At 47.5% G+C, this 21,079-nt stretch overlaps 1 protein-coding gene across 1 annotated transcript in view; it reads right to left on the reverse strand.

Moving 5' to 3' along the window:
- Positions 1–12,980, reverse strand: part of LOC119391799 (ras-responsive element-binding protein 1-like) — a 29,056-nt gene extending 16,076 nt beyond the window's left edge. The window contains exon 1 of the mRNA XM_037659450.2: positions 12,360–12,980. Within this exon, the coding sequence (XP_037515378.1) occupies positions 12,360–12,729 (370 nt within the window). The 5' untranslated portion in view covers positions 12,730–12,980. The remainder of the gene's footprint in view (positions 1–12,359) is intronic.
- Between the last annotated feature and the right edge of the window lie 8,099 nt (positions 12,981–21,079).

The raw sequence follows: 21,079 nt of genomic DNA on the forward strand, positions 1-21,079 counted from the left end.
GTTTATAAATGATAAAAAAAGAGAGAGACGTTTGTCTTACGTATTTACAACTTGGTAACTGGGTTAGAAAGCTAAAATATATGATCCTTCGTCTTTGGTTGTTCGAACATCTCTCTTCACGGCCGTCAAGTCCGAATAGGGGCTTCTTTCTCTTTGGCGGCACCGTCAGTTCGAGCGAAGGGCAGTTCCAGCCTGGCCATAATGTCGTTCACAGAAATTGCGCACGAGTCAACCACTCCACGTCCCCTGTGAGAAAACGGGTGCCGCGACCGGAGACACATTCGTAGCAAAATAAGGGATCGTCTTCAATGGAGCACCGACACAAAAAATTTTCATTTGTGTTTTCCGCTGCAATAAGTAGCTAACGACCCACTTATCACGACAAGAAAGCTCGTTTGCTCGAGCGCGCGGCGGTTAATTATTTGGAGACGCTTTAAGAGCGCCCAGTCGCAGTTTCGGTTTCAGAGAACGCTGACTGAGGCGTGGTTTTAAACTGAGCACAGCTGGCTACGTGAGCGCACAAAACCAGGGGGGCGATCGGAGATCTGTTCGCTCCGCTTGTTCATTCTACTGGGGAAGAACAAGCGCGCTGATTGGCTGAAGCAGGAGATGCCATTCAAGGCCGGGGGGTGTCGTCATTTCTTTTTTTTTGCTTGATCTTTTCTTTTGTGGTGACGTCATATCGCGGCATAACGAGTGGGGTGATCGGAGATCTCTGTTCTGCGCCGTTCGTTCTGTACCCATTCTGGCGACATACGCGATTGGCCGAAGCCGGAAAAAACCACGTCTCTGAGGGGCGTAGCCATTTTTCTTTTTACTTGATCTTTTATTTTTTGGTGATGTCATACCGCGTCATAACGAGCATGTCGTCTGCTACAAACGAACGGAGCGCGAGACCGTTCGCACGCGTTTTCTCGAGCGAACAAACGGCTTCGCACGGCATGATGCGGCGGTTGCGGCTGCCGCAACAGCTCATTTTGAGAAAATGGCGCTGGCGACGTGTGCTTCTCTTGCGGTTGGATGTGCGAGATGCGTTTGAAGACATGAGCGAATGAGGCGTCGCTTTCTGTTCTCGAAACGAACAGTGCGAACAAAATGAACGGGCCTGCCACTGGGCTGTGGTCTTACGCGCAGGGACTTCTTAGTTCAAAAGCGCTACCAGCTACTGCCACGTGTCGTCCCGGTCCTCACTCGTGAACGACGGCCCCAGTGGACACGACGGCGTAGGTATCTGTGGGTGCTCTTTTATAAAAGCCAGCAGAAGCTCCTTTTGACGATTCGACACCCGGAAGCCAAGCCAGACATTCCGGTGGGACGACATCTTGAAAAACTGCGCCAACCGCTACTTTTCTCTTTTTTTTTTTTCGCGTGCGCGACTTCACATAGCGAGCACGTTAGAAAAACTAACACCCAATAAATATCAGTGCTCAAACCTATTGCGGTTTCAGAAACTGTTTGAGCTTGAAAAGAAAAACAATATCTTTTCGTATAACAACTGTATTTATTAGAAGGCGAGAAACACTTCGTTTTGAAATATACGGTCCCCCTGGCGAGGACAAACGACGCGCGTCTACTTCCGGAAAGCTCGCCGCTCACCGCTTGACGATTGGCTGTCCTCTTCCTCTCGGCGGAAGAGAGCTGCGGACCGCCCACTTTTGTGACGTAACACCGCCAGAACGAACGCGGAACGAACAGAGATCTCCGATCCCCCCCCCAGGTGTACATGGGCGCCGCGTTGACTACTCTTCGACGAAGGCTTCCCGGTTGCTGACGGCTCCTTGGGCGCCACCATATCCTCTCTGGGCTGCGCTAAATAGGCGTGAACCAAAAATGCACTGCTGAGGCTGTGACGTCAGCCATTGTACTCCTGCTCGCAGCCCAGCATGGCGGCATTTTTTTTCTATCCTGTGAAAAGGTCTGAGACGTTTCAAATATGCGTGACCCCCCAAAAATGTGTTAACCGAGTTACGGACGTCAACCTCTGTACTCCCGTGCAAATCTGCCCCTCTTTCCGTTGGAACGCTCTGTCTGAGAGGAGAGAGCGCTCGCAAGGATCGTGGCAGCCAACACAAACTGGTGGCGGTTGATCTTTTAGCAAGTTACGGAAATACGGTAGCACGGTAACTCTCCTCCTTTCCCGCTCGTTGTGCTTGACCCGCTCCCAGTTCCAGTGCGCCTCCCGAACGACAGGTTCCTCGTTAACAATGCGTCGGCTGACAGGCAACAATTAGGCGTGACAACCCCACCGTAATCTTTGAAAAAGCTTTTGTGGTGTTGGGTGCCTTCACCGGCAAAAGCGCAACGAGCGGGAAAGGGGGAGCGCTACCGTACGACCTTGCGTACCGTATTTCCGTAACTTGCTGAAACACTCTATAACTGTCTATTAACACGAAAGTCTTAGGTGCATTTCGCGTGCAGTGGCGCGACACGCACTTTAAAATTGCTTTTAAAAAGTCTCTTATCAAGTTACGCAAAATCCGGTGCGGAATTACGGTACAGTCTTACCGTATACTGTTCCTCCTTTCCAGCTCGTTGTTCTTAAGCAGCTCCCAGTTCCAGTGACAGTTTCATCTTTAACAATGCGTAAGCTGAGAGGCAACAATGAGGCGTGACAACCCCGTACTAATTTTTGGAAAACCATTTGTGATGTTGGGGTGCCTTCGTTGGAATTAGGGGTGGCAAAAGCACAACCAGCGGTACCGTATTCCTCTAACTTGCTAAAAGACTAATATGTTCTAGGCTATATATTTCGTAGATAATGCATGTGTCCAAACATATCTATCCCATAAATTATCTCGCCTGCGAAATCTTTTGTCAGCACTCTTTTAACTCTCATCACTGTCTTTCATCAATAAGGAAAAAAAAACTGGGCTTGCTGTGACAGGGGCTTTTTTTGTTGGCCTTACCTGTGTGTTTAAGATGCACTGCTCACTTTAGAAGCTGTAGACATACATTTTCCTTTTCCTAAATAGTCCTTCAATTTCTTTTCAGCTGGCCGAGTTAACCCTGGGCAAGTCCATCTCACCCCAGAATCACCTGTACATCATGGAGGTAGGCTGCATTTAAAAAGTTCATTTTGTGACACTGCAGTTGTAAAATGCATAAATGTTTAGCATAAGTATTTATAAAGCAACAACCTATCTTAAATATTAACAATCAACATCCAGAAAATGACTAAGCACGTGCTCTAAATTTTGCAAGTAGCACTTCTGCAAATATTTAAACATAAATTAATTAAGCTGCTGACCTGTTCTCTTATTCTAGCAAATTTAGAAGCATATTTTGTGCTTGTCGATCGCATTCGCCCTTGCTTGCTGCTGCTGATTATGCAACAGCTCTTGTGCGAAATGGCGACTTGATAGCTGACCTTCCGTGTGACACCTTCCAGGCGACACTGGCAGTCCCGGCCCCTTCGAGGAGCTCGACCCTCAGCCAGTGCCATCAAGGTTATGCAGAGGTGGGTATATCGTTGGAGCACATCGCCGAGCATAAGCATACGTTTGAAACTTTAACGGTCGGCCCCTACGTAGCGTCCTCCACTTTTGTTTGTCATTTGAAAGGGCACTTTATACTACACTTCAAAAACCACACTGAGTATCAGCACGCTACTGATGCATGTAATGCAGCTAAACTGTTCTTTTATTCTGGCAACTTTTGAAGCATACATCTTTGGTTGATGCAGTGCACACGGGACGAGGATGAAGAATTAAGAAGCACATGACAAGTACTACGTCCTCGTCCCGTGTGTACAGCATCAAGGAGTTGAATGCATACCAACTAGCTCATGCTTCCACTCTTTTTTAGAAGTATATTTTGCGCTTGTTAATCGCAACAACCCTTGCTTGCTGCTGCTTATGCAACAGCTATTGTGCGAAATGGCGACTTGATAGCTGACCTTAACACCTTCCAGGCGACACTGGCAGTCCCGGCCCCTCCCAGGAGCCCAACCCTCAGCCAGGGCCATCAGGGTTATGCAGAGGTGGGTATATCGTTGGAGCACATCACGGAGCATAAGCATTAGGGCTGTGTGAATATTCGAAAATTTCAAATAACAAATCGAATCGCGTTCTATTCAATTCGGTACTCGAGTCGAGTAGTGCATATTAGAAATACTGAACATTTTCTCGAATATTTTTTGATTAATAAGTACCGATGAAAAAAACCTCAAAGGAAAGAATCGTTGGGGCAGGGAGGGCTAACGTTTCTTGTTTCAATCATCAAATAGCAAAGATGCATGCAGCCCAAGCTTTTACGGGACTGTCGGACGTTTTTGCTGCCGAAGCGACAGAGCTGCTGATAAAGCGCCACCTTGAATACTATAGTCATTCCTGTAGTTCAACCTGCAATTACAAAATATTTCTACGGCTCCAGTTCCATGCTGTATACAAGCTTGCCTCAGTTTACAGAATCGTGGTATTGTTTTCTCGGTTAAAAGTTATACCAATGTTCCTCTGTTAAAGCTATAGTGAAGATTGGTTTCAAATAAAATGTGGAATTCTTGGGCTGTTTCGAAAATGGTTACTTTACCATTCTATGGCTGCTTTGAAAATGGTTGACTTACTATTCGAATTGTATTCAATTTGCATTCGATTTGGTTATAAAATTCACTATTCGCATACCCCTAATAAGCATACACTTGGGACTTCGGCATCTGCGATCGGCATCTGCAAAACAACCCACTGTGCATCCCAAATTCGAAGCCGTTGTGTGTGTGCAAATTTAGCGATATATTCTTGAAAAGACAAACAAAGTGGGTGACTACACACGACCATTAGCCCTCATGTTGCGTCCTCCATTTGTATTGTTTTTTTGAAATGACACTATATTTGTCACTGCATGTCACCTCCAACACTCAACATCAGCACAGTATTAGATGCAGCTAGTGCAGCCAAACTTCATTGTTATTCCCGCAGTTTGAGAAACACATCGATTAATCGTAGGCTCAAAATCTCTTTTTGAGAAATTTTTTGATCATGATTCCTAATCTGCGTTTTACAGTTGCGCCGTGCCTGGGCACATCCACAGGACGTCGCTGTGGCATGAAACGTAAGTTTACGTCCCCTCCATACATCAGTGTACTTGTAGTAACTGAAGTTGCTCATCAGTGAAATGTCAACAGTAGGTCAATATGAGCTCCCCATTAATGTTGTGACAACAGTGTGATAAATTTGCTCATTGATATCGTGCTACTACTAGACTCTTGCATTGTCTATTATGTATACATTTCTTTTGTTACACATTTTCTAGATTTTCTTCAAGCGATTACTGTCTTACGAGCTGATCGAAACCCCCAAAAGCACAGCTATTTAACAAATAAAGTATGCTTCGGGTGTAATAAAGAGACATGTTTTACTCTTGCAGGTACACCTTCAGGACGCGGGAGAACAAAAAAACTTTTTATGCCGCAAACAGGCAGAATAGTGAAGAAGCTGAAAACTGACGCTCGCATGTATAGGAAAGTTTTGTCACGGTTGCGTAAACATAAGAGCCCTCGTGAGGTTACGAAGAGGGATGCCATAGAAGCGCTGTGGTCGTGCCTGACTCCTGAGTTTTACCAGCTCTTGAATAATCGGGTTATGCTCCATGGTCTCAAAATGAAGGGAAGGAGGTGGCCACTAGAAATGAGTTTGCCCTGAGCACATTCTTTCATAGCCCAGCAGCGTGCAGGCATCTCTCCAAAGTTCTTGCTTTGCCAACCTCGACGTCTCTCAGGAAGTGGCTGTCTGAAGTGCCAATGACAACCGGAATTATTCCGAAAGCACTTGATGTACCTAAGGAAGCAACTACTGATTGACCGTTAACGGATCGGGCCTGTGTTATCAAGTTTGATGAAATGTCTCTGCGGCAAAACCTGCAGTAGGACACCAAAAACGATATCGTCATGGGATTTTCAGACAATGGCACTGAAAGGACCCCAAGTGTGGTAAACCGAGCCTTTGCTGTCCTCCTTTGTAGAATTTCTAAGCCATGGGTGCAGTCTTTGGCGATTGCTGTGGCACGAACTAAGCTGTATGCTCCTGACATCAGGAAGCTGCTAGCTGCCTTAGTCGAACAGCTAAGCACGATTCAGCTGTTCGTTAAGGCAGTGGTGTGTCATCAGGGGACAAGTAATGTCACACTTTCAGAGCAGCTAAACGTAGTTCCAGATGAACCATTCTTTGGAGTGGGCGGCAAAGCCTATTTTCTGTTGACACTCCGCACCACGTGCATCAGAATAACCTGCGTGCCCCCCACAAACTTTTCATTGGCACAGACACTTGAATGGAAATACCATGTGGAGTTATACGAGAGCTCTGACTCAATTGGAATGAAATTGGCAAAGAAACTAACAGACGACCATATTTACAAGAAGCCTTTTAAGAGCATGAGGGTAAAGTTTGCCACTGAGGCACTGAGTGAAACAGTGTCAGTGGCATTGTCAGTCATGATTGCTCTGGGGAAAATGTATGGGACTGCCAAGTCTACAGCAGAGTTTATTGAGAGAATAGATAAACTTTTTGACTGTCTCAACAGCAAATATATCACTGCCAGACCTGGCAAGGTGAACTTTGCCTTCAATGCTGAGTCTGGTCGTGTGTAGTTTTTGCAGGAGGCCGTCAAATGGATCAAATGCTGGAGCTTTCACAACCCCAGACAGCCTCACACAATTCGTGGCTGGCTTGTCGCTATCCAGGCTGTCCTTTTGCTGTGGGAAGACCTCTCCCCAAATTTTGGCTTCACTTTTCTCCTGACACGCAATTTGCAGCAGGACTCTCTCGAGAATCGTTTTGGCACTGTGAGAAGGAAGCATGTCTGTAATGAACATCCAAATGTGTTTCAGTTCGTTGCTGCTCGGAAACACATTTGTTTTGGGAAGTAATCTGATGTCTCGCGGTAACTGTGAAATCGGTGACACCTATATTTACTGGCAAATGTAATGGATGGCGGTTCTGCAGCAGGACCACCACTAATTGCTGAAGAGTCAGATGCCAAGTTACTGCGATATATCATGCAGCGATTTCTTAAGAAACGTCCTGCCGAATGTGTTTGCGGGTGTTTTATAAGACATGAGGAGGAGGCACTAGTAGGCTCCCATCAGTTTATGGCCATGCTCCAGGCTCATGGTAACCCAGGGGGACTCTTTGCCAACCTGACACAGCCTTCCAAACGTCTGTGTGAGGCGTTAAAGAGCCTAGAAAAAAAAACTTTCTAGAACACGTTGGTGTTGTAGCTCATCTTCCTGGTGTGGTGCATGTGCTGGAGGAACAATTGTGCGACAGTCTTTCGCAAGCACATTTTTGCTCTGGCAGATGTCATACTGATTTCCTCCGACAGTTTTAACGCGATAGCGTTAAAGAGCTCGTACCGCAGAAATCCCGTCGTCGGCGTCGGCTCCGTTGGTTGTGAGCGAAAAATCATCTTGTCCGTGACCGAAAAATTGAAAAAGCTGCAAATAAAATAAATAATAAAAATGTTTGGTCCGAGTGAGAGTCGAACGCAGGCCGTCTACGTGGGAAGCAGGTGTTCTACCACACAGCCACGCCTCTGCTTAGAGCTGCGCTGAAAGTAACTTTCATGCTTCCTAAAAATACGCGTCCTGTATACAGGTGTCACAGTACGAGATGTAATATCGCAGTAATATTGCGTGGTACAAGCGTACATTGCCATCGGGCGTCACACCATGTGAATATCATAACGACTTGGTGGTTTAAAGAGAGCCACCCATTACAAAAGGCACACACATTAGTGCGCGTATTCCCTTAGGACCACGTAGTGGGTGCATCGCAACTTCGAAAAAGTTTCTCGCGCATAATTGCTCCTGGTTTAAAGCATGCTACCCATAACATAAGGCACATACATTAGTGCGCGCATTCTATTAAACACTCGTAGTGTTCGAAGTGTGCACAAGGGGCAGGATATCGCTATCGCGTTCAACTCTTAAAGGCGAAGCTTAAGCGTCCCCCAATTTTTGTCAAGCGAGGCTGCTTCTTCACATAAGGCATGTAAATCGAGTCCTACGAAAACAACGCCGCGGCCCGCGGCCCGCAATCACGCCTTCCAGGATATCCCCTCCCACTCTCCAGACGCCGGGACAGCGACCGCGGAGGCTGAGTCCGTACCCATCACATACTCTGCAATACTGCAACATCAAAGGCTAGAACGCAGACTACCCACCACCATATTCAAAGCTCAACAAAGAGGACAGCACCAAACTTAGAAGACTTCAGAGCAACACTTACACCCACGCTATACTAATGCACACACTGTACCCAACGTTACACGACTACCTCTGCCCAATTTGCGGCGTACCTGACACCTTGGCCCACATGATCCTCGCGTGCACGTTCAATATACAGTCACACAACGCTTTCGCCGAATGCCTGTAACGCCGGTCAAGAAAACGAGGACCTTCTCGAAACGTGAGAGGCCAAGCTCGCCTCCGAGGACCTGGACCAACAACGACGTCTCGTCGCCAGGGCCAAGGAGGCAGCGAAGGCCAGAGGGTTCCTGGAATGAGGAGACCTCCCACCTAGGCTAGACGCGGGACTAGCACCGCGACACCGTTTCGTGCAATAAACGTTTATTGCTCCTCCTCGTCTATTTCATGCCTTATTTGATCAGCAGCCTCATTCTTAATGCAACGTCATGGGCTTTGGCTGAAGCATTAGTTGATTCTTGTCCTTCCTATTTTTAATTCTGTGATTCTGCCAGCATTTTCATTGGTTGTTCATGCTGGATGTAGGACTAAATTAGTTCTTACAAGAGATCTTACTGGTATTAAAATATAAAATATGCAGGAAATAACATTATCAGAATTTTGCATTTTTGTTTGCCATCAGCCATGGCAATTACTGAAGGTAAGGACGTGTCCGTCAGTGATGGCGTTCGAAATCTTTTTTTACATAAGTGGCCATGCTGAACCGTTACATTTCGGTGGCACGTTGTGTGTCAAAAATAGCCTGTACGTGGCAATTGTAGCTCTTCGCCTAGCCCATGACGTTGCACTATACAACACCATAGGTATGGAGACACTGCAGTGGCTAATGTGAACACTGGATAATAATAATAATAATCTGGGTTTTACTTGCCAGAACCACTGTATGGTTATAAGGCATGACGTAGTTGAAATGTTGACTACCTGGGGTTCTTTAAGATGCACTTAAGTGTGCAGGCCTCTAGCATTCCGCCCCCATAGAAATGTGACCGCTATACGACTGGGACAGACCCCGTGACTTTCAGGCCAGCAACCGAGCACTGTACCACCGTATGGCTACGGCACCTTGTGAGCACTTATTTTGTGATGTGTTAGTCACATGAAATGATGTAGCTGGTAATTGTGCACCGATTCCGTTGCCCTCGAGTTCTTTAACACATATCTGTAGTTTATGCAAAAGCGAAAAAAAATAATTTCTATAAGTTTACGAGCCAAAGCCGTGATCTAATTATGAACATGCTGCACATGCAGACTGGCAGACTCTGGAAAAAATTTGTTGTGGGGTTCATCATTGTGCTTTTAAAACACGTGTATTTTTGCACGTCGCCTTCATTGAAATTAAGCCGCCTAGACTGTAATTGTGCTCAGCAGCACAACGCCACAGCTACTCAGCTACTGTGAAGAGTTGATGTAGAAGTTATCACGTTTTGCATTATTCCCATGTTGCATTGTTGCATTCAGCGAGCAGGCTCCGCTGGTGGACGTCGAAGCCACATTTGCCTGGTTCAACGACGGCCTTGACAAGGCAAACGGGAAGCTGCCATTCCAGCTGGCTGTTCTATGGTGCAGACCGCGACACCCGCCTTGTACGGAGTGTGTTCGTCACACCTGCCCTCCTCCCCTGCCTGCCTCCCTCCTTAGTGTAAGCCATGAATGACACTAGCGTCCATATAGTGACCCTTACAGATAATGATATAGATAACTCTCATAGTCAGGTAGAAAGAGAAAATGCAAAATAAAGCGAACCTTGAAATCACTTCTATTTCTTCGCGTCGTGAATCTAACACACTCCACCTGCTAAAGCCCTGTGCGCTTTGGTGCTATTTGTGGACTCGAGGCAACATTAAATGTCGAGGACGATGCAGTCGTTGATGACTGCAACTGCTGAATTTCTTGCCTTCCTGTCGTAACACGTTTATCTTGTAAATAAATTCTCACCTACTTGCCGCTTGATATGGATGTACAAGGTGGTTTGTCAAGGCGTAAGCACGACCCACGTACTTTATCGTCACGAAGCAGAGACTTCCGATTTGTGCGCAAACTTATTAGCGTTTGCGTATTACTGGGCGCGCGTAGACATGAGTGGTAACATCGGTGACGCCATGCACTTGGCTGCGCGAACGTCAGCCTGGCTACATCGCAAAACTATTAATGCAATGTCGTTAAAGAGCCAGTGTCGCAGGCACTCCGGTGTCGCCGTCCGTGGCGCGTTGATTTTTAGCGAGAAACCGTCACAGATGCGAAGAATAAAAATCAGGGGTTCGAGCCTGAATTGAACGAAGGTCTTCTGCGTGGCAGTCAGGTGTTTTACAACAGAGCCACGCCAGATCTTGAAACTACCTCGGAAAAAAGACCCTATAGTCGTCATGTAGGGCGAGTAGTCGCGTTGTCACATGTAATATTGCGTGGCGCAGAAGCGTACAATCACACCAGGTGTCGCACCCTGTGAAGTGCGCCATGAATTGGAGGTTTACGGTGGGCCCATAACAAAGGGTCGAGGTATAATTGATTATCGGCATGATCAGTCGCAGCATCAACAAAGTCTGCAGCTACGTCGGTGCGTGTATTGCCTTACGGACGCGTTGTGAGTACTTCGCTACTTCGCATAGCGATGAATAATGGTGTAGTGGGCACTCTGCAACCCTGCTTGCAGCAGACACTCTTGGAGAGCTAAAATAAAACGGCTAATGTAACAGACGCATACGTTTCGTGCCACGGGGCACGGGTGAAGTGCCCGCCGAGAAGCGACGCGTGGTTATGCGAATGAGAAGGCGATGCGAACGGGGCCCGATTACGCTATCGCATTCCGCTCTTGAAGGCGAAGCTCCAGCGTCCTACAAGTTTTTATTGCAGTAACCAAGCGTATTCTGCTTTAATGCTGGGCTAAATTTTCAGCGTCGGCATTATTGCGAATGCATTGCCCTCTTAAACGTCTTGAGGCAGGAACACTCGTCGAACTCGCACATACAGAAGAGAAGCGTCTATAATTGTGGTTAGACGAAGGGTTACAAGATGCCGCTATATCATGGTAGGGTAATGCGTGCTATTACGCGAAAGCCATTGTCTAATGTTACATGGACAAGACGGCTGCGCGACAGTTAAATTGTATTTTCCGTTTCATTGACGATAGGTGTAAATCCTTTAGGTATACCTAAGGATTAGCCCTCCTACGGTAGCGTCGACGTAGTGAAACTCGTGAGGAAGTCGGTCTATCCATGAGACAACAAAGTTTACTGAGGAGGAACACGCTAATATATACTTTACCGCTTACTGAGTGACTTGCTCTTCCTTTTCTGAGAGATAGGTAAGCGCACATTGGTTGAAAATATGCTTTAAGAGGGCGCTATTACATATACCTCTCAGTGTGCGGTCTTGTTCGGCCGGCAGCGCTATCGGCGCGGCCACAACTTGTCCTGTAGGTACTGAACAGGAGCGCGCGCATATATTTGGGTACTTACTAAGAGATGTTACTGTACTAGCGGACAACTTTGCTTGGCAATGAAGGGAAAGCTAGGTGGGCGGAACTTCTGCACATGTATGTACTCATAGGCGAAGTAGTCTGGTTTGGTGCGCATTTCGTATAGTATATACCGCTGTGGAAAGTGGTGGCTGCGCGCAATCAGCGTTGCCTTTCGACGCAGGCGCCGCTTAGCGTTTGAGGTAGATACGGGTAAAAAACGCGACTTTCTCACGCGTGCAAAAACTCAAAGTGGCAACTTATAAAGTAAAGAAATACAATTGTGTGAGCTGCGTCCTGTCTCAATGAGCTACACGTACGAAATATTTTTTTTCTACATGTAGCTCAAGTATTTTTTATATCTCGCGCAGAAAATACGGACATAATTGTGGGACTACATTCCTTAGCGGTACAGGATACTCGCGATTTGGTTTTGTAGCCTTCGCTTCATTGCCAAAAAAAGTTGTCCGCGAGCATAAGGGATGTAACAGGGGCGTAGCTAAGGGGGGGGGGGGTTCACCCCCCCCCCGAAATTTTTCAGTTTTGCTTGCGTATATATGCACGCACACATGCAAACGCACGCACGAACGTACATAAAGTATGGTTGACCCCCCCCCCCCCCGAAAAAAATTTCTGGCTACGCCCCTGGGATGTAAGTTAGCGCAGGTTGGTTGAGAATAAGTTTTAGAAATGCGCTTTGCCATATACCTCTCGCTGCGTTGGTCGGCGCGGCCGGCAGCTCTTTCGGCTCGACGCGTCCCTGGCTGCGCGTCTCCTCCGATGGCGCAGACTCGGGCTTAGGACCTGCTTTGGTACTGTGATCAGGCGGCGTTGTCGACTTGGTTTCCGAGGTCTTCGCCATTCGGGCACCGGCGCCGTCTCGACTCATTCGTACTGGCGTTTGTTTATCGATGATGGGACTCTGCGTAAACGTGTCGCTGCGCGCGGGGCCCGCGTGAGAACAAAGACTCTGGTCTGTGGGGACGACGCCGGAAGCATTGCGGGCTCCTTTGTTAGGATCAGGTGCGCTCTGCCGGATGCCCGTGCCACGCGATGCTGCGCAGACGTTACCCAGCATCGTGCATGGTATACCGCCGGAACAGTGCACCTCAGTCGGAGGAAGCGGGTGTCATTTTTTTGCGCCTTCGGAAGGATTGTGACCTTTCCCACAGACTGTGACGGAGCCTACTGAGTGACTGCTGGCGGATAGATATACATCGTCAATATACCGTTTCCGTTTTCTCCTTTCTTTTCACTATTTTAGCGCACTGTAGGAACAAGACGGAGGACAGAATAACACATGGACACAGCTAACACAGAGCTAAATGAATTACCAACACGAATAGGCGTGCGCAGGTTTCCCATTAGGGGGGGCAAAGGTTCGTCGCAGCGCCCCCCCCCTACCTTACTAAGTTAATGTACGGGGCAGATTTTGCGCCCCCCCCCTCTCTTATGTGAATAGAAGGGTCAATGTACGGGGCAGGTTTAGCCCCCCCCCCTCTTAGTTGATTAGGGGGGGCGGCCGCCCCCCCCCTGCCCCCCCTCTGCGCACGCCTATGCCAACACGCACAAGTCTACGCTCCGTCTCCTTTCTTCTTCTGCGGGAGTTCTGGTGATGTTTGTGAAGAAAAAATTCACAAGTTTTTGTCGTTTTACTAGGAACATTATCGATGCTGTTCTCGTCATGCATCTGAAGCTTGAGACCGGCAAAAAAGCAAACGTAAATAGCGGAACAGCGCACGAAGCAAGCGCATGACATGCCGGCGCGTCCGTCACGGCGGGCGTCGAAGAGTCCGTGCCGTGACGTCATCCACGCCTCCCGCCAGGCGGCGCCACCCCAAGTTCTCGGGGCTAATGCCAACGTGACTAGATTAGGTTGGGCTATACCACTTACTCGTGCCCACAAATCAAGAAAAATCGAGCGCGCAGCATCTAGAGAGCAAGGCTCAAAGTTACTCATAATATACGTATATAGCAAGCAAGCATCTCAGGCCTGCCTTGACGCCACGCAACAAGCACGCTGACATCAACGCTACGAAGGTTTCGATTTTGCCTGCCGCTGTGGCACATTGGTTACGGTGCTTGGATGCTCACGCGAAAAACGCGGTGTCGATCCTAGTTTCGACGGACGCATTTCGCTCGGGTTGAAATGCTAGATGCACGTGTACTGTGCAATTTCAGAACCCCAGCTGCTCGAGGTTATGGAGCCCTCCACTACGGCGTCTCTCGCAGCTTGTATCGCTTCGTGATGTTCCCATGAATTGATTCCGCTTCATTCCAGCTGTGTTATCCTTAGGATTCGTTCGTGTCATTCGAAGAGGGCAACGACTTTTCAGCACAGCGGCGTATTATTGTTGAAGTACCGAGAACAAACAACCATCGTCGAAGTGACAATTTGCTGATGCGGAGGCTGGTCATTTACGCCGTTCTTCAAGGTTTCACTCAAAAAACGGAAACTCATGAAAAGGTACTATCCCGCATTTCCGCCTCGCAGATGTGCATATCAAAACGCAGAAAAACTGCTTCGCAAAGCATTTTTTCTTTAATGACGACGAATCCATCCGCCAGAACCGCTACCGCACGTGCGGAAGTGAATGTCGTCTGCTACATGGACATCAATAGCCTTTTTCGCCCTATCTTCTCGAGGTGGCGTATTGGCTCAAATTATTCGTGAATATAACATACGTTAACGCGAGAAATAGAGAGAGATAGAGAGAGAGAGAGAGAGAGAGAGAGAGGGAAAGAACTTTGGTAACCAATAGAAGTGCACTTGCGAGGAACCCCGTATACGCTATAAATCATAATTTTTGTGAAGTAGGGAAGCAGCCACTATGCCATTTTTCGTCATTATGCGGAGAACCATGGTACCCGCTAAACACCTGTAAGGCATTATGTACAGACGGGTCCACTGTTAAAGGGAACACTTGCGTTTCAGGTAGGTCCTGATTTCGCTCTCCTGCAAAAGCATAGTGGCTTAGATTGCCTAACACTACTGGTGGTTGACAGTTCCGAACCCTTATGATAGACTAGTAACGTGCAAGAATAATCTTTTCGCATCCACTAGTCGTTAGGGGGCCAACAAAATGAAAGTTGCTCATTCGAGTGTTCCCTTTAACAGTGGACCGTGCTGTACACTTTGTTCATGCTGTGCCTGATGACGATGACGAATTGTGGCAGAGGCCTTTGTAATGGGTTGGAAGCATTCAACAACCCACTCGTTGCGTAATTCGCATTGTGTGACACCTGGTTACAGAATTCGCGTTCTGTGACGCCGCGGTTGTTATTTTACTCTTCTGCCACGCTATATTACACATGTTAATGTTGGTCCTTCCCGATATGATGCCTGTATAGGGTCTTTTTGCAAAGTAGTTTCAAGCACCGGCATGGCTCTGAGGTAGATTACCCTCTCAGAGGCCCCAGGTTCGAACGCCGTTAAGTCCTGGAAGTTTTTTCTTTATTTCGTTTTTTTTTATTGCGACAGCAATTATATAGACAATCTCGGCTGAATTTTGCCGTCGCCGTCACCGCCGTCATGCACCGTATATGTATAAGTATATATATATATATATATATATATATATATATATATATAAACCCAAAAGAAAAATAAAGCAGAAAAGTGCTTGCGAAGCGCGGAATCGAACCAGGGACCTCTTGCTCTGCAGCGCGTGGCGCTAACCACTACGCCACGAAACGCTGATCCTCCACCGAGTTAGTCGCAAAGCGACTTTCCGCAAATGGCTGCTTTGGTCGCAAAGCGACTGCTTTGGCTCAGTCGCTCGTTGCTCGATTTCTCAGTCGGGCGGCTGCAGTCGCAAACCTCTGAAACAATTGCATGCGCAGGAACAGGACGTCAGCTTATTTTATGGGGCTGCTCGCAATGGCAGTGCGAGCCATATGCGAGCAAACGTGAATTCTCTGTGGCGACGGGTATAAGTCGCACACAGGTGGGAAAATCGCCTCGAGTCGCTCTTTCTGTAGCCAATTCGCTCTTTCTGTAGCCAATCGCGAATGGTCGCGCAAGTGGTGCAAGTCGCACGTGTGAATGAGCCTTTAAACTAGGGCGCAGCAACTGTGGCGTTTCTTCTCGCAGACGAGCGAAAGAGTTGTTTCGATAACACGAACACAGATAAACGCTGCTCACCAAACGCAAATAACGGGGAACCCAAGCTGCCCAAGCTCATATTTGGGCGCACGACGATCGCGCGGCCGAGCTATGCGTTACTGGGAATCGACGCTGCAGGCGAAGGAGGTTTGTCGCCGGATTCGGCAGCGCCGGCTGCACGGACATGTGCGCGTACGCGCTCCTCATTCGGCCCGGAGCATTGCGGCGTCGCGGCCCTAGAAGCGGCTCCGCCGAAGTCGAAGGGGGGATGCATAATTAAGAACTAGGTATACTTTACTAGGTGCGTGTGATTGCACAAAGTTAGTTTGCTTCCGTGGATTACACTTGTGAAAAGCAAACTTTCTGCAACTTCTTGTAAGCACCAAAGTGACTTGTCAATTACCATTTTAACTGCATAGCTGCTGAAGCTTGAGGTTAGGCCGTGCAGAGTGAACAAAAAATTGGCCGCGTATCTGCGTGCTTCGCTGCAAATGTCGTGTAAAGACGATAGAAGAGGCGCTGTGTGAGATATGGACGCCATCTGGCAATACGTCGGGAAACATGAGTGCTGTGTTGCGTGCTGGTAGTCCCGGCGCAGCAGCAGGCGAAGACCGGCGGTGACCAACGCGACCGGCGGGGACGCCAGCCAGCCTGTGACGCTGGCTGGCGCTGAAGCAGAGAAACGTCCGCACTCAACGAGTACTCTCCACACACTCTTTTATTTACACGTCGCCTGGGTAAAACAGGAACGCCAGAGCGGCGCCCACAACCGGCAGCCTGAAGGCCGCCCACAACGCTGCTTTTTCATTTTTTAAATATATTTTTTCACCTTCTTGGCCTTCTCAAAACTAAAGTTTTTCAACACCAACCCATGGCATTCGTACAGTGCAATACAGAACCGAAACGGAAACACAACAATGAGCTCGTGCGAAGGGCACGGAGGAAGGCAAATTTCAGCGCAGTCGCATTTTCAGCTTTGTTGAAACAGCGCTCACTAGACGACGACGAAGTAAAAGAAGGCACAGGACAGGCAGCGCCTGTCCTGTGCCTTCTTTTACTTCGTCGTCGTCTAGTGAGCGCTGTTTCAACAAAGATGAACGCATACCAACTCGCTCAAGCTTCCATTCTTATGCATTTTCAGCGCAACTTAAGAAACTAGGGTCCTTAAAATTACGTATGTATGCATTTTCTATTGAAGGAACACGCCACCTGATACTTACCTAGTGATGTTGCACCTCAGATATGCATGATATTTACTTTTTGATCGACAACGTTCACAAGTATGAACAGCCGTACCAGTTCAAGACGGCTGGCCCTTGGGCAAATGGTTCAACTTTGGCCGAGTGGCTCAATAGAGGGACGTGCCGACAAACAGAAAGACAGACAGACAGACAGACAGACAGACAGAAAGACAGACCAAAATTTCTGCGTTTAAGTTCCCCAGGAAAGACTATCGTCTTTAAAAGCTATCATGATCGGCCTCTACCTTCTAGCGCGTTGCTCGGCCCGCGCGCGCTCTCTTCGTTCTCTTCATCTTCTTAAGGCCTTGGTAATTATAGTTAATCGTTAATAAAGGCCTTGTTAGTTAAGGTCATGATAATTAAGATCTAGCGAATTAATATATTGTTAATTAAGACCATATTAATTATAACCTAGCCAATAAAGACGTTGTTAATTAAGGCAATGCTAGTCACGCTCTCGCTAATTAAGAGCTCGTGAATGAAGAGCTAGCCCATTGAGACATTGCTAAGTCCATACTATTAAGACCTCGTTAATTAGGTTCTCGTTAATTAGGACATCGCTCTAAGACCGAGTTGGTTAAGAACATACTAATTAATCGTTCACTTCACTTCATATATATATATATATATATATATATATATATATATATATATATATATATATATATATATATATATATATATATATATATATATATATATATATATTTAAAAGCTGGAATCCGGTTTCCCTTCGCACCATGATAGAGAAATTCGCGAGTCATTCCTCATCCACAAGTTCAACGCTGTCTCATCTGGCATAAATGAAAATCCAGGCAAGCTGACGTTTCTTTCGGCGCGGAACTAGGTTCTAGTATCATCACAATCTAATAATAATCACTGTACACGCAGATTTTTGCTGCACGCTTTCGTAGCATCCCTTTTCTTTGCTTTTTGTTGCCGATGTTCGCACCCCTTCACTTGTTTAGTGACGCATCTTGTCATGTTCAAGCGCTTTTCTCTCTTTCTTTTTTTCCTATATGCGTTGACAGAATTGCATTTTTGTTTGTAGATCTTGTTACGGCTTTCAAATTATTAGTCACGCATCTGTTTCATGGAAGCACCTATTCTTCAGATACGTTACACGCCTTTGCAATGACCTGTTGTTGTAACCGTGCATAACTCGCCTTACTGCAGCGATTACTGGGTGATAGTGATAGATCACATGTTAGGGGCCCCTTATACCTCGTGTCTATTTAAAAAGAGCGCATTTCTGTATTGTGTGTTCCCTGATGAAGGCCGGTCCCCGGCTGAAACGTCGGATTAATAAAAAGTTTTCGTGTTGCACGTCCTCTACTTCGCAAAGCATTGATTCGAGTGGATCCAAGGACACTTCCTTCCTCATATATATATATATATATATATATATATATATATATATATATATATATATATATATATATATATATATATATATATATATATATATATATATGTATATATTATATATATATATATATATAAAGCCACCAAGAAAAATAATTCAGAAAAAAATCACCGCCAAATCCACGAAGTGAATGATGTTAGAGGAGCTTGCTCGGAGATGATCGGGGAACCCGCGGATCCTCCGTACACATTCCACTACCATCATATATAGACGTGACAACGTGTTATATATATACATTATCCCTCTTCGCTTCGGCCTCCCGGGCTCTCACCGCAGGGTCTTGGCGGCGAGCCTGCCGCGCTGCTACCTTGGCTGGGGTATCCATGCTGCCGAGCGGCAACAAAGAGTGTTCACTGAGTGAGCTCCCGGCGAAGAGAAAGGAAGCGCGCCAAACGAGAGGAGCGGCCCTTGCGCCGAGCGTGGTGTGCGCCGCCTTGAGCGGCGGTGCGCCATCTAGTTAGCATTCTTAAAATCACTGGAGAGAGCGCAGCTGCGTTCATGGCGGGACCAATGAGAACTAGCTTACACGCCGGCGACAACGGACATGGCGCGAGCATAAGGAGCAAGCTCCTAAAACATTCTGACGCGCGGAATCGAACGGGCGACCTCTCGGTTCGCAGTGCGCGTCGTTAGACTGCTAGGCCACGAAGAGTGCAGTCTATCAGCATGCTAACGGCGAGTTATTTATATGCACCATTTACTTCAGCATGCTTACTTGGTCACCACCGAGATGGCGCGAAGAGCGCGCGGGGCGCGCTTTAAGATCGTCGCCCCGCTCCTGCGAACGCCGTTGATCTTCGCCTTGCAGGGCGTGGTTGCCTTTGTGCGCTTATCTCGAGGAAAGAAGGGGCGGCCGGGGGGGTGTAGCGGGGGTATGTCTTGGGCTTTCCCCGCGATGTCCGCGCTGAAGTCACAGGGCGTACGAAGGTAACTTCGCTCGCTGCAGCGGCCGCGTTTGCGAAAGGAGCGCGCTGTTCAAACAGAAATAAGTAACAACTGTGACAGTTAGTCCGCGCTCGTCCTGTGCGTACCTGTTCGTTCGTTTCGTGCGTCCTGCTTTATGTTTGAGCAGTGCGCTTCAAGTGTCGAGCTTTGACGCATGATAGTTCGCACTCGTCCCGTGTGCGTTCTTTTGGTGCGTCCTTTGGGCTCGAGCGACGCGCTGGCAATTTTGAGCTGCTTTCCGTTCTTCGCGTTACATTCCAATTTATTGCTATCGCATTCATTGCTTCGCCGTTGCGGCGAAACTGTGACTTTTTTCAATCAATATAGTTCTACGCTGCGCATAGCCAAGCCTTGCAATGCCTAGCCAAACCCTTTATCAGAACTCGGCGCTTCCATCGTTATCTCAAATTACGCGTGTTCTTTTTTTCTAAAATAATCGGTATCCCATAAATATTTACGTCTTAGGACATTTCCACATGACAACTGCCCTGACGTGAATAATTTAACAGTTAATTATCGAGTTTTGGTTTATTAATCATTTCAACACAACTTTAGGTGAGGCAGTGTATTTCCGCTTCGACGCAGAATTCATGTGCCAAGACGAGAAGTGCCTGACTATCATGCCATTTTTTATAAAAAATCGGTATTTTCTTAAAAAGATACAGCCTGTATACATTTTTCTTCCCAGACGCCTCCTACTTGCCAACCGTAAACACGCTTCTATTCGTTTCTACCTACGGTGAACCCACGCACCTGTCTTTTACGCTGAATTACTAGCCCTAAAAATCAAGTTACCGGAAAGACTGGCTTTGTGTTCCTGAATCATTGTCCTATCATTACCTTCAAGATCAGCCAAAATCAGCTACCCAGCAGCGAGATCCAGGGGTGTAGCCAGGGGCTGGCAGATTGGGCGCATGCTCCCCCTCCTTCTGCCCAGCTACCCTTCAAATTCATGTAAGGGCGTGCTCCATGACCCTCCGCCCATGGGCCCCCCACCCCCTGCGAAGAAATAAATCATGGTTACGGCCTTGGGGGTACGATTGCGTTTTTCTTCTGCTGAGCCATCTGTAAGTTTAATTTTCAGCCGTTCAAGGCAGAATAAAGTGGTTGTTGTGATGGGAACTAGCATGCTACAAGGAAGTCAGCCAAAACTCGCGCCTCCGCAAATATTTTGCCCCGCACACATGAGGAGTACTGTCACAGCTTCTGGTGTCACAAACTTCCACAACGTCGAGTTTGTGCCTTTTACGTTGCGCTCAGCCCTCAGGGCTTACCTCTGTTCGGGTAACCCGAAGGTCACCCGTCATCCGACCGCGCCGGCGCCCGTGACACCTTCGCGACAACTCAGTACTGCTGGTATCGATAGTGGTGGCATCGGCACGTTGGTGCCACCTGGGGTACTGATGGCATCGATATCGGTGGTGCAATTCAGTGGTAACGTCCAGGGTGGCAAGGGTTATCGAATTTTTTTGATTGCGTAAGCTAACGGTCTCATATGGAGTCGTTGAGACGCTCCAACTCTGGTCATAGTCGCTTCACGGCGCTCCCAACCAGACCTTGATGTATTGCTAGTCGCAGTACATGTTTCTTGCGTGCGGGTGAGGTATGGAATATGGTGCATAGAGCCTACACATACAAAACTGCAGTTGCGTTGGTTCTCTGAAGGTCTATAACATGCATGTTATACAAAGCAGGCTAGATACGTTCTTGG

This window comes from Rhipicephalus sanguineus, chromosome 1 (genome assembly GCF_013339695.2).
Source record: "Rhipicephalus sanguineus isolate Rsan-2018 chromosome 1, BIME_Rsan_1.4, whole genome shotgun sequence".
In the NCBI taxonomy this organism is placed as follows: Eukaryota; Metazoa; Arthropoda; class Arachnida; order Ixodida; family Ixodidae; genus Rhipicephalus; species Rhipicephalus sanguineus.